This window comes from Phaseolus vulgaris, chromosome 3 (assembly GCF_000499845.2).
Source record: "Phaseolus vulgaris cultivar G19833 chromosome 3, P. vulgaris v2.0, whole genome shotgun sequence".
NCBI lineage: Eukaryota > Viridiplantae > Streptophyta > Magnoliopsida > Fabales > Fabaceae > Phaseolus > Phaseolus vulgaris.
This window is the reverse complement of record NC_023757.2, coordinates 2,301,287-2,314,984: the sequence shown is the minus strand read 5'-3', so window position 1 is coordinate 2,314,984 and position 13,698 is coordinate 2,301,287. Positions and strand designations below refer to the sequence as shown.

The 13,698-nt window shown below is 33.3% G+C and overlaps 1 protein-coding gene across 1 annotated transcript; it reads right to left on the bottom strand.

The window, feature by feature from the left end:
* Positions 1-11: 11 nt before the first annotated feature.
* On the bottom strand, positions 12-9,177 carry LOC137806213 (tRNA(adenine(34)) deaminase, chloroplastic). The gene is made up of 5 exons (XM_068606209.1): positions 8,905-9,177; positions 4,141-7,842; positions 3,973-4,060; positions 1,892-2,019; positions 12-521 (listed from the first exon to the last, which is right to left on the bottom strand). The coding sequence occupies exons 2-5, from the start codon at positions 7,611-7,613 to the stop codon at positions 254-256; spliced, it is 3,957 nt and encodes a 1,318-aa protein (XP_068462310.1). The 5' UTR covers positions 7,614-7,842; positions 8,905-9,177; the 3' UTR covers positions 12-253.
* Positions 9,178-13,698: the final 4,521 nt, after the last annotated feature.

Genomic DNA, 13,698 nt, shown 5'->3' with positions numbered 1-13,698 from the left:
AATGGAGACAGTGACAGACAGGCTTTAATATATCATTACATTCTAGTCATCATCTTAAGCGTTTGAAGTCATTACTTCAAATTAAAGTTGACAACAGTGGCTTGGCAACGTCTGAAATTATTGTTCATGCCAGCTTAAATGGTTGAATACTCTAAGATAAATTGAACATTGTACTTTTCACAATGACCATTCATTCAAGTCTAAAAAAATTTGCAGCTCATTTAAAACATGGGAAAATGTGTATCAGATTTTCTTATAAACAGAACATTATGTGGAAAACGTCATGTATCTTGCTGATTATCTTGGAAGGGTGGTGGTGAGAAACAGGAAGGCGAGAAGGGTCCTTTGAGGCTTCCACTTTCTTCGTTTTCCTTCTTAGATGAAAGAATTGCTGCATTGCATCTGCACACTCGGTGGCTAAGACCCCTCTTCTTATTTTCATCTTTGGATGGAATGGATGAACTGGGGCAGGTGGCACATTTCTTGGTTCTGATGCATGTTCTCCTCCATCAGGGAAAAGCCTGCAAAAAAGGTTCAACAAGGAGCTATAAGTAATATTTGATGTACTGTGCTTTCAAGAACATTTCATGTGCAGAGCTTTCAAGAAAATTTTCACTAAACCCTGCCTGCATAAGTAGTAATCCCAGTACATTTGAAGAAAGGCAACTTATTAAGTTTCTGGAAAGGTAAATTAGAAGAAATTCCCATGAAATGCTAAGAACAGGGTTGGATTCAGAAATGACATCTATATAACATAAGTAAAAGAGTTTAACAAACATACACTATCATCATAAAAGTTTTTATATTTTCAGCCATGCTGATAGACTAGTTACTACAAAAATCAATAGACTAATCACACATGATAATCTGTCCTTCATACAAATTTTAAGATAGATACTATAAAAGTCAATAAACTAATCACACAATTTATGATTAAATGAAAGTTCGCAAAAAATCTTTACACACTATTTGTTTCTGTTTTAAAAATCATGTTAGTGAATCATCAAGTAACCGGTTCAAATAAACCAGAAAACTGATGTGAAGAAGTACTGGTAAAAGAACCAGAAAAAAATCAATCAAAAACTGGTTTAAACCAGGTAAATATTAAATATTTAATAATACACCATTAAGACTTCTTTTCTTATCAAAAAAATTAAAATAACCTAATATATTTCTTTTTTTTCTTTTTATTATACAATAATCTTGTTATTATTACCAAATATGATGAATAATATTGAAATTTCAAGTTAAGTACGATAACATATTTTATTTTATTTTTATTTTAAATGTTAAGAACCTATAATTTGTTTCATTTTAATTTTTAGCATCATAGAATTATGATATTATATTCTTAATATTATTCTATCCATTGTTTAAATATTTAATAATTATGATAATTTTATGAAAACCAATTAATCACAGTTGAACCATTGAATCAGTGCCTTGACTGGTTCAATGAACTGTCTGATTTTAAAAACATAGCTATCATTGCATTTACTTTTTCTCTGAGTAAAACACATGTTTCATACTCATTAATGATGTCTAGATAAAAAAAGTATGGAATTTGACATAAAAAAATTAACAGTAACCATCTAGTTGTTAAATATCAAATGTATGATATGCTTTATGATTGAGAGTATTGTGGTACTATTCTTATTATAGTGACATTTTGTATGTGTGCAATCCCTCTTTTTCCAATCACTTTTCTTATGTCTCAGCCAATTTAACTAAAGATAACAAACTAAAGGTAACTAACGGTAAAATAAATGTGCATTAATACCAATTCAGCCAAATTTAGGTAAAATTGATGAAACATTATTAAACCATAAAGCCTTCCTTGTAACATAAGTATAACTTTATAAGCAATAAAAAAAGCACGTTGGCTTCATACCTAATCCAGCTACCATCAGCTCCAAGAAGCTTATTGGGAGCACCCCACACAAGAGAGTCTATTCTTGCCTGAAGGATAGCACCAGCACACATAGGACATGGCTCAAGCGTTACATAAAGTGTGGTGTCCTGAAAATGGGAAAATTTTATCCTTAAACTAATTTATCAAGTTATGTAAAATACCAGAACTAATAGACATCAAACATTGCACAAGGAAGACTAAATTACTACTTCCAAGCAGTATTTGATCAGGAAGAATTGAAAGGAGGGAAATGATTCATCTATTAGGGCCACAGGCATGTCTAAAAACAAAAATCATTTACTTTTTTCACTTCAATTCCCCTATACTAAATAATGCTTTAGGTGATTAAACGTGCTATTAAAGTCACAAAATCTTTCTCTGTATTGTTAGAAGAGCATTATTTTTTGTGACATTATTCATTGATATTGACTAAATTAAACAGAAAAAGATATGAAGCAATCAAAATTGGGCTTTTCTTTGGTGTTTGGCTCACTGGCACTTTTAAGGGGTTGGCATTTCAGATTTCCTTATAGATTGGCCCACCACTGTGCACCGATTTTCTTAATCCCTGTTTGGCTGGTTCTTTTTAATTTTTGTCCTGTTGTAGTTTTCTTATGGAGGATATCCTAACCTCCTATCTTTGTACTCCTCATTTTTATTAATGAATTTCTTCTCTTTTAATAAAAAATCACCACAACAAGGTTTTCAGAATTCTCAATCATTAATTAGATAAAAGTACTAGGGAGTTAGGGAGTGTGGTGTCCTGAAAATGGGAAAATTTTGTCCTTAAACTAATTTATCAAGTTGTGTAAATACTAGAACTAATAGACATCAAACATTGCACAAGGAGGACTAAATTACTACTATCAAGCAATGTTTGATCAGGAAGAATTGAAAGAAGGGAAATGATTCATCTATTAGGACCACAGGCAAGTATAAAAACAAAAATCATTTACTTTTTCACTTCAATTCCCCTGTACTAAATAATGTTTTAGGTGATTAAACATGCAATTAAGTCACAAACTCTTTCTCAGTATTGTTAGAAGAGAATTATATTTTGACATTATTTAATAATATAGACTGTGTCGGAGATCTCACATCGATTAAAGATGAAGATATTTCATAGTATATAAATGGGTGTAAATCTCACTTTATAAACCAGTTTTATAAGGTTGAATTAGGCTTAAAGTTCACTTCTTTGTAGACTGAATTAAATAGCAATAGATATAAAGCAATCAAAATTGGGCTTTTCTTTGGTGTTTGGCTCACTGGCACTTTTAAGGGGTTGGCATTTCAGATTTCCTTATAGATTGGCCCACCACTGTGCACTGATTTTCTTGAGCTCTGTTTGGCTGGTTCTTTTAAATTTTTGTCCTGTTGTAGTTTTCTTATGGAGGATATCCTAACCTCTTATCTTTGTATTCCTCATTTTTATTAATGAATTTCTTCTCTTTTAATAAAAATTCACCACAACAGGGTTTTCAGAATTCTCAATCAGATAAAAAATGTACTAGGGAGTTAGGGAGTGACAGATTATAAAGTAGTCTCTGATCCCAATATTATTTTCTCAATTTCTTTCAATAACTTCACCTTCTTTAAACATAACTTCATCTTGTTAATATATACTCTTAATTGGATGTTTCAATAATTATATCCACCATTGCATGTATGCAAATAAACCTTATTTTTGGACGATGTTTAATTTTCTTGATAGATCTCCCATGTCTTTATCAATTTTTAAAATCTCATCTCTTTAATTCATTCCTATTTTATATAATAAAATTATTATTCTTAATAATAAAATATGTACAATTTAATTTATTTTTAATTTAAATTTATAAATATCTTGTAATGGCAACTTGCTTGTTCTGTGAAAGTAAATATTATAGATCTGCTGCTGCCTGCAATAGATGTCTTTAACATAAAAGTGGTGGAATATTTTCACATGACAAAATAGTCGTATGATATGAGCTTAAATCATACAGAAACAAAAGAAAATGAATATGAAACTTTGGCTGTAGTATCACAATAAATATAAATGTCCTACAAGGAAAACTTACAGATAGTCTCCATGTCCGAAGAAGGTTTGAAGCTTCTCGTATACAAATCATCTCTGCATGGGCAGTGGAGTCGCGTAATTCTTCCACTCTGAAACGGATATTTAGATATAAAATTAAAACCAAGGCAATTACAAAAAAATGAAGTAATATTAATATCACAACACTTACAAGTTGCACCCTCGAGCAATAATTTTCCCATGCTGGACAAGAACAGCACCAACAGGGACCTCCCATGTATCAGCAGCCTTCTTAGCTTCCAAAAGTGCTTCCTTCATGAACATTTCATCTATTCTACGCTGTTCAAGTTCTTGTTCATAGGCTTCTTCCCAGTCATCAAACCTATCCCTTATGACTTGCTTGTTCCGTTGAAGCTTCCTTTGCTTTAACTCACCATCTTTTCTCTCTGAGCCAGACAATTCAGACTGCAAAGGAGCAACAAAATCCTTGATTGGCACCACCAACTGAGCTCCTCCAGACATGTCAGATCCACCAATGCTTACAATTTCTCCAGCAACAGGAGGCCCTCTCGCAGGTATTGAAATTGGTAATTCCACGTTTTGTGTGCCAGAAGTAGTGGCTTTCAAATCTTTATTATCTTCGGTCCAACTAGCATTTTCCTCTCCAGAAGTATAAGAGGCACCTACTGACATTGATCCACCTACTGACACTGATCCACTTTCCAATGTATTCACTGATGGCGATCCAATTTCAAGATGTTTTCCTGTGTCCTTCAGTTTATTGTCATACACCTCTCCCTTGCTTTGGGCATAATGTCTACCTGGTTTTATTTTATCAGAAATCATGGCTTGAGGTAGTACACTTGTTTCGTCTCTGACATTAGTTTTAGTGGTTTCCTCATGATCCTGCCCAGAAAACCATGTGTCACTTTCAGACTTGTTTGGTGAGTTTCTCTCAGCTGATCTTCCAGCTGATGTGGAAGAACCAGACCGTGAACCCCAACGTAATCGAACAACATCTGAAATTATACCCCATAAGGACCTCCCACTTTTAGAAACAATAGCTTTCCCGGTTTCTTTGCTGATCTCTGTTTCTTTGGCTACTAGACCTTGTTCAATAGATGGTTCAGTGACATTCCACATCTCATCAGAAGGACCTTTGGTCCCAGGAAACCCAGAGGAACCACTAGTATCGTGCTCCTTTGACTGAACATCATTTTTAGTGCCTTGTTGCCTCAAGCTGTAGATCTGATTACCACCAACTTCAAGTGTCAACTTTGTTCCTGTAACTTCCATCTCTTGTGCTTTGGAAGTTGTTACTTCTTGCTCGATCCTCTCAGCAAACTCATCAACAAACTGCCTAGATGATTTCTCTGAAAGATTAGCTGAACCAAGAGCATCTGGATGCAAAGCAGAACTCCTTCCTGAATTATCATACAAAGCAGAAGATCCACTCATTGAAGTTTCAAGGAAGACATTTGGGCTTGCAATTCCTGCAGTGAGTTCAACATGTGCTGAGCCTCCACCGACTTCTGAAGAGGAAGGGATCAACATTGTTGCAGAGCTCCTTTCTTCACCTGCAGTTAACATAACATGTTTTCCATACCCAGAAACCAAATGCAATGATCCCTGCAAGCTGGACTCCTCTCTTGAGGTGGTTTCATCAGAAATTGATAGGTTGCAAGATCTTTGGTCAGCTCTGGTCAATTCAAAATTTGCAATCCTTTCATCAGTTTGGCTAGAACTTTCTTGAGTTCTAACAACTGATGTTGGTTTACTTTTTGGAATGAATCTCACCTTCTCATAACCTTTTTGAGAACTTGAAACTTGCTTTTCATCACTGGCATAGCCTTCTGATAAAGCGCTGACAAGTTCAGATCCTTTCCTGTGTTGGAAACTCTGAGTTGTCCTTTTATCTGTTTGAAGCCATGTACCCCTTGAATCAGAGCTTATGTTCAAATTTTCACCCATGTTCTTTAATCTAGTTCTAGACTTCAGGATAGATGTATCTTCAACATTAGCTTGTGTAATGATCTTCTCTCCTTTTCGGTGTTGCTGCTCCTCTACTCCATGAACATAACTCGAAACATTTTTCACTTCCATGCCCTTCATCTTAGTACTTGAGGTCCCTTCACAGTCTTCAGTTCTTAAATTTCCAGTATATTTATGGGAACTTCTATCTATCAAATCCTTTTGAGTGGTAGAAATAGAACCAACAGCCTTTTTATAGGTATCATTTGTTTCTTGTAAAAGTGTTTCTGATATTGCAAGGTTCCCATCCCTGCCACTGAATGCCTTCTTTGATTTCAAAATTTCCTTTCCAGTGGTAGAAGTTGAACCAACAATTTTTTCATGTTCACCAGTTGTTTTCAACGGTATTTCTGATATATCAAGCTTCCCTTCCCTGACACTGAATTCCTTTTGTGATAACAAACTTGCCTCAACTTCATTACAATCAGACTCTTGTATATCTATGGACTGATGTTTTCTTTTATTTACTGTTTCAAGATATGACTTGTTTGTTTTCTTATCCAAATAGTCAACAAAAGATGATTTATCTTCCTCGCTATTAACTTGGTTTTGTGAAATTGACGATCTTTTATGACTGGATTCATGTGTTTTAAATCCACTCAAATACATATCCTGTTGTTCCTTTGTGGATTCTGTGTTTCGCAGAGTTCCCTGAGTCATCTTCTTTTCAGACTTCTTCCTTAGGTTCCAATCAATATCCTCACCAAATGCAAATTTTTCCTTATTTGAAACACCCAGCAGCTTCTTTGAGTCATTCCCTTTCCTGTCGAATTCTTCCTTGACTTGTTCCTTGACTTGTTCCTCTACACCATTTGCTTCACCCTTCTCATATTCCAGTGACAATTCTTCCAAACCAATTTCATCTTGAACTTCCTGCTCACTCCCCAAATCTCCTGATGAGAAAGAATAATAAGATGAACAACTAGACACATCTCTTCGTTTCCTATGGTTTTCACTTTTTGCAAACGCTTCCCTTTCTTTGCTGGGCTTGTCATATTCTCTTCTCAATTCAATGGTGGATGACTGACGTTGCTTCAAATCTACTGATTTCTCTGTTTTTACTTTCTCACCTGAATTCAAATGTCCCTCTCTCCTCACATTTTTCCTTACCTTCTCTGCTCCCATTCTTTTGGATGAAAACACATCTTTACATTTGCTACAAATGGCAGATTCCTTCTCTGCCTCCTCATTCAATAAGCTGAGAACTGCTTCGACATCATCAGAACCAAATGAATGGGAAAATGTTCTCCCCTTTTGTGAGGTAGCACGAATACATCTTCCCTTTATGCTTCGTCTACTAATATTGCGAACAGTTTTCTCATTGACAGAAGAATTAAGCTCTTGACAATCCCTGAGGAAACCATAAGCTGGCAGCCGGGAAAGGTAGCGATCTCCACCACCCAGTATCAACCTTCTAGTTGCTGACAATTGAAGAAGAGCAGATTGCCTCAACCCATTTACAACACAAGACTGTACAGGTACTCTGTAAGTGGAAACTGAACAGCAATCACAACAACCACAGCATGACAAACAGTATGACGGGGTTCTGTCAAATCTTTCATAACATAAATTTGAGTAGCCATTGAAAGATAATGAGAATGTTTCTTTAGACCTAACAGCATATACTGTTGGGCTAACATATGCGTTGTACATAGTTGCACACGTCTTCCCACAAGGGTGGGAGAGTGTATCTTGATGAGAGTAGGTTCTTTCGATTACAATTGAGCTCAAACAAGTAGAGAAATCATCTAAGATGCCATAGATTTGAATGCCAAAACGCAGTAGGCCATGATCTGTCAAGTGCTGATATAGCAGTAGGCTGTGACAAGAATAATCAACATAGTGAAATGCTTTTGGAAAAGACAAGACCTAATATCCACACCTGTACCAATAGATTGTTCAGTGAAATCAGAATCACTGACTCAGATCAAAATTCAACATCCAAACCAACTTATCTCAGTATACACGATAATTTAACATCAGAACAGATGGTAACAGAAAACAACACAACAGTATTTTCAATAAGGGAAGCATAAAGGTAACATATCACTATTCCGTATTATTAATACTTTTATGTAGAGGACAACAAGATGGAATGAGCCAAAAGCACGCACTAACTTCGTCAAAAGATTACTGATGCAAATCATGTCAGTCAACGATAATGTCCCAATAGGTCAAGCAAACAAGAAGGATCACCACAAAGTTTCATTCAGCAACAAGGCAGTTTTTATAGGCACTAGCATCCCAAAACGTCAAATTTGCAGTTCATGGATATTCATCACATATGTTTTATACGAAAAAATACAATAAACTCGGAAAACGTGTTTAAAAAGATCCTTAACACAATCAAAGCTCCTCAAATTGTACCATCGCATCAAACACTCATTCCACTACATTAAACAAATTCAGTAATAATATTATCTCAACAATAAAAAAAAATACTCAATACAATATTACACAGAACTTCTCTAAACAGAAAGAATTCACATAAACCCATCAGTAAAATTAAGCAAGCATCCCACAAACTCATGCTCAACTTCCACACAAGTTCATTCATTAGCTAAATCCCCGGAAAACTCATCCTTTGACACTCAGATTCCTCAACAAACTTCAACCCAACACACAGATACCCCTCTATACTTCACACAATTCCACGGCAGTTAAGTGCCCCAGTTTCACAAAACGAACAAAATTCTCAAATCAAGCACTCGCAACCTTCTGCCCATGTAAATAAACCATCATCAACACAGAACAATCGTCCTGCACTTAAAAATTTAGAATCTTGTTTCATTGTAATGAGACCAACCATTGTCCTGCATACTTTTCCACCACCCACACTACAATTTAAGGGTTCAGTTGGGTCAATGCAGAACGAGAGAGCAAAAAGGAAAGAAGGAAAGTGCAGAAAAGTGGTGTAAAAGAGGAAGAGAGGGAAAGGTGAGACCTTGAACAGCGATGGGGGTGTGCGGTTATCCCTAGGCTCAACCCACGAAGAGAAGATTAATGAGAAGTGGGATTTGCATGATGGGTCAGTGAGAGAATGAAGAAAGGGAGAGAAACGAGATGAGATTGGAAAGCAAGAAAAGAGAGTGAGGGAACTGGTTTGAAGTTTCTCTTGGATTTGGATTGTTCCTGAGAGCACACAGAATCCGGGATCTCTTTTTCTTCCCCATAATTCTCATCTCCACCCACTAAATGTAAAAATCCCATTTTACTCTTCTAGTTTATGAAAAAAAAATACTTTATATTATGTAGTAAAATATAATGTTTGGATAATCTTAAATGTTATCTTCGTGTTACACATAAGTATTGGACATTGATATTTTTAAGATAGGTATTGGTGAAGTGTCCAGTTTAAAAAATATTTATTAGATTTTTATAATTCTAATATAGTTTTTTAGTAATTTTTTTCTTAAAAGAATTTAAAAACTCAAATTTTTTATATAAAATTTTATTTAATTATAAAAGTAAAAAACAAATTCTTTTGAATCAATAATAAGAAAAGTGTTTATAACTTGAAATATACTTGTACACATAAACTTTTATTATTAATTTATATAATTCATAATTATAATATATATATATATATATATTTCTATATTCTACATTTTAAAGATTATATATGTTTTTCTGTCCGTATCGTTTCAATATCCTGTGTCGTTTCAATATCCTGTGTCTGTGTAATTAGAAATTTCTATTTTATATTAAAAAAAATTTTGAGATTTGATAGTTCAAGAGTTATTGTTTACTTCTACATTACAAAATTCAAAATATATTTTTCTTGTATCCATCTAAGATTATACATATATAAGAGAAGATATGATATTTCTAAATTACAAAATCCAAAAAAAAATAAAAAATAAATTCATTCATAACATAACAAATAAATAACAGGGTGATGGTGGAAAGGGGAGAGTTTAATCTTTTGAAGGTTACCATTGGGGTACACCACTATGGGTGAAGAAAGAAATAATCCACGGAACATAACACAGCTGTTTTGAGATAGAACAGAATCATTGAACAACCATAATTCCTTCAAGCACCCCTATTTTTCCTATCTGTATCGTCATATATTTTGAAATGACATCATTGCCCTTGCAAGTTTGAATTGAAGCTAAATAGCACCTCCCTTGTCCAATGGTAGGGGAGTTGAGTGGTGGTTAATTGTAGAGTACACGTGAGAAGGCTGTTTCTTCCTGCACCTCCATATATTCTTCTCCCACATCCATACATTTTCATATTTCCAAAAATACCCCTCTGTAATATTCCAGATTACGTAATCTGGAAGTCTTTTTTTAAATTCATAATTAACTTCCGGATTACATAATCCAGAACTCTTTTTTCAGATGCATGATTAGTTTCCGAATTATGTAATCTGGAAGTTTTTTTTAGCTTCCGGATTACATAATCCGGAAGTCTCTTTTAAATGCATATATGGATTACATAATCCGGAAGCTATTTTATGGGGGTGGCACAAGAAGGTTAAAAAGGTATTTTCATGTTGTGTATGGGGGTGGCAGAAGAACCTATGGAGGTGCAGGAAGAAACAGTCACGTGAGAAAGTTAAAAGGATTTAGGCAATTGCTTCTTGCACCCAACACTTTTGAACCTGCACCGAACACAATTTTAAAATTCCAAAAATACCCTTTATTCTGGAAATAAAAATCCAGAATTGAAAATAATACATTCCAGAAAAGTAGATCCGGAAGAGATTATTGTGTTTCGGATATAAAAATCCAGAAACAAAAAATCAAAATCCCATTTGGGATAAAAAAATCCAAAACTGAAAATAATACATTTCAAAAAAATTTATCCGGAAAAGATTATTATGTTCGGGAAAAAAAGGTTTGGAATGTAATTTTTTATGTACCCAAATTTTTTAAGGGTATTTTTGTCTTTTATTCTGTAATTGGGTGCAGTCATACTGTGGAGGAAGCAATTGCCAAGGATTTATCGTCTTTGAATTATGGGATGTTGAAATTTTCTTTTTGAAACTCATGATTTTAGAAAAGTTAATTTAAGACATTACATACATATTTTAGAATAAAAAATTATATTTTTTATTCAAGAATAAATGCGAGTGTTTTGACTGGGAAATAATTTAATATAAAGTTCTTAATCATTAATAAAGAACATCAAATTTAGAAGTTGATTAATAACAAATGAAGAATACATATATTAGAATTTTGTAAAAATACTTATGGAACAAGTATTTCACACTTGGTGAGCGGTAATTTTAGGTTACATGTTATTCTCCATTAGTAATAAATAAGTTGTTTATAATCAATGGTAATGAATTATTTTTATATTGTTTTATTATAATGTACTAAATTTTTTACACTTTTGTAATAGATAAAGAATATTGGAGTAAATTATTAGAGAATGGGAACATGTTTTTTTTATATGGTTGTTAATGTGATCGAAGGTGAAGTTTCACTTGAAAGAAAATTGTTCACTCAAGTCCTTATACGGAATAAAAACGATAAATGTTACATTGTTTTTGGTATTTGGTTATTTCTTATTAAAACTTGTATCTTTTTATAGGTTTTTCTTCTCCAAGAATCTAAGGACAATTAGAATGTTTTTGTTATCATCAAAACCTTTACACAAGGATTACATATCATTAGACATTAGACGGTCTAAAGAGATGTACACCAATATAAGATCTTAAACTGTGTTTATCTTAACACAAAGACGGTTCCTGGAAACTTATGGGAAAAGAGGGTGGTGAATTGGATTACATAAGGATTTCCATACACAATTTCTTGGGTGAAATAGGATCACAGGCAACACTCTCTACTTCATACTAGAATTTTGACTATACTTTATAATCAAAGGGACTCTTATGTCATACACTATATCCAAAAGGTTTTATGTACATGATGATTACCCATGTTGGTGAACCACCTACATGACTAAGGAGTCATGTAGGTAATGGGTGCTTTGAGTACCATAAAAATGTGAGTAGGAAATTATGGTTGACTTTGTGTTTGTTAAATATATGCAAATGAATAATATGTGACATGTGGAGTAGCAATTTGGATCATTGTGGACAAATTTAACGTTGAGATGTGTACATGAGAATATGGTAGTTGCTTTCAAATTATTGTTTCATTAATGTTGTTGTAAATCCTAAGTGTGTAAGTCATTTTAGAATAATGTGTATGTTTAATATTTCATGTACAATGTATCTTGATTGACGCAACTGATAAAGTATAATTGACGCAACTTTATATCTTAACTAATTTTAGACGTGTATTCTCACAAATCAATTTTCTTCCAAAGTTAGTTCATATGATAATAAAATGCAGTATAAATAGATAAATGAAATATGACAAGGTATTTTAACTAGTTTGTGTGACCATGCTAACTACATGCAGTTCTCAATCAATAAATTGAGTTTCACTAAGCATAATAATATTGTGAAGTACAATATGAATATTCTTTAGACCCATAGTCACTTTTGGCTAACCCTCGTATTCTTTGACAAGCAACTACTACTATAAGATACATGAAACATATAAGTGGTGATCAACAAATCAAGCATTGGAGAGGATTATCGTTTGTTGATTTATATGATATTCGTACACTCTCTTGTAGTTAGTTAATAGAACACGAATATTGTTGTCTATGAAGCTTTTGATGCGCATAGAAATTTCTGCAGAGTTTCAACATAATGCAACATGGTCTATCTTTGTTTTTATATAGGCTTTTTGAAGAAAGTAGTTGTTGTAAATACGCTTCTAACCTTTTAGCATCTTCAGCTCTTTCGAATTTCCTTTCGTCCGATGAGCTTGAATATGGAGGATACATTAAATGCACTCCATTTAGCACTAAATTCTTGTTTATTCTTTTACGTAACTTCCTAAAAGTTCGATGTACTAATCTCTTCTTGGACAATGTGTCTTTGGTTGACTTTGTCTAAAGTGCATATCATACAAAGCAAATAGTCTTTCTATAGTTGTCAATGCTAGTCTAAGAATTGTTGAAGAAAAACAATTTTATTTGTTTATCCATTGTACTTGCAAACGAAACTCCTTGTCAGATGAAAGTAAGAAACATCTCCTGCAACATAAAATAAGCATATAGATATTCGAAAGATATAAGGTTACCTTAGACTATGTGTGTATCGTCTAAACATCAATTATGCATGTCAAACATAAATATAAGACTACATAGTGTTGTATCATCTAATAGACAAAACATTTTTATCTTCAAATGATTTGTTGTTGAACTTAACTATCATCTTGCAGATGAAACATAATCGTGTTTATACTTTAGATATTACCAACAATTAATCAAAATCATAGAATATTCAACTTTTACTCTAACAAATTATAAAACAAAATATGAACAAATACTTTTTATAAAAAAATAATCAAAATCAAATTATGTGCACATAAACAAAATAATCACTTAGTCTAATTTTTATTTTATTTCTTAACATGTATCCTATAAATCTTGGTTAGTACTTCCCTTTTTCTTTTATAACACACTTTGTCCATTTTTCACCCTCTACATGCATCATGGAAAAAACCCCATAAAAGGGGTCCTCTTGAAATGGCTTTATTAACACTCACCATTTCTTATGATGAAGAATAAGATCAAAAGAGTGAGACCAAAAGAATAATGCCAAATCTTAGAACCCTAATAATAGTGACATCTAATTTGGATAGTTTATTGGTATGATCATTACCATAATGCAACTACACAAATGATCAAAGTGTCACAGGTCCCA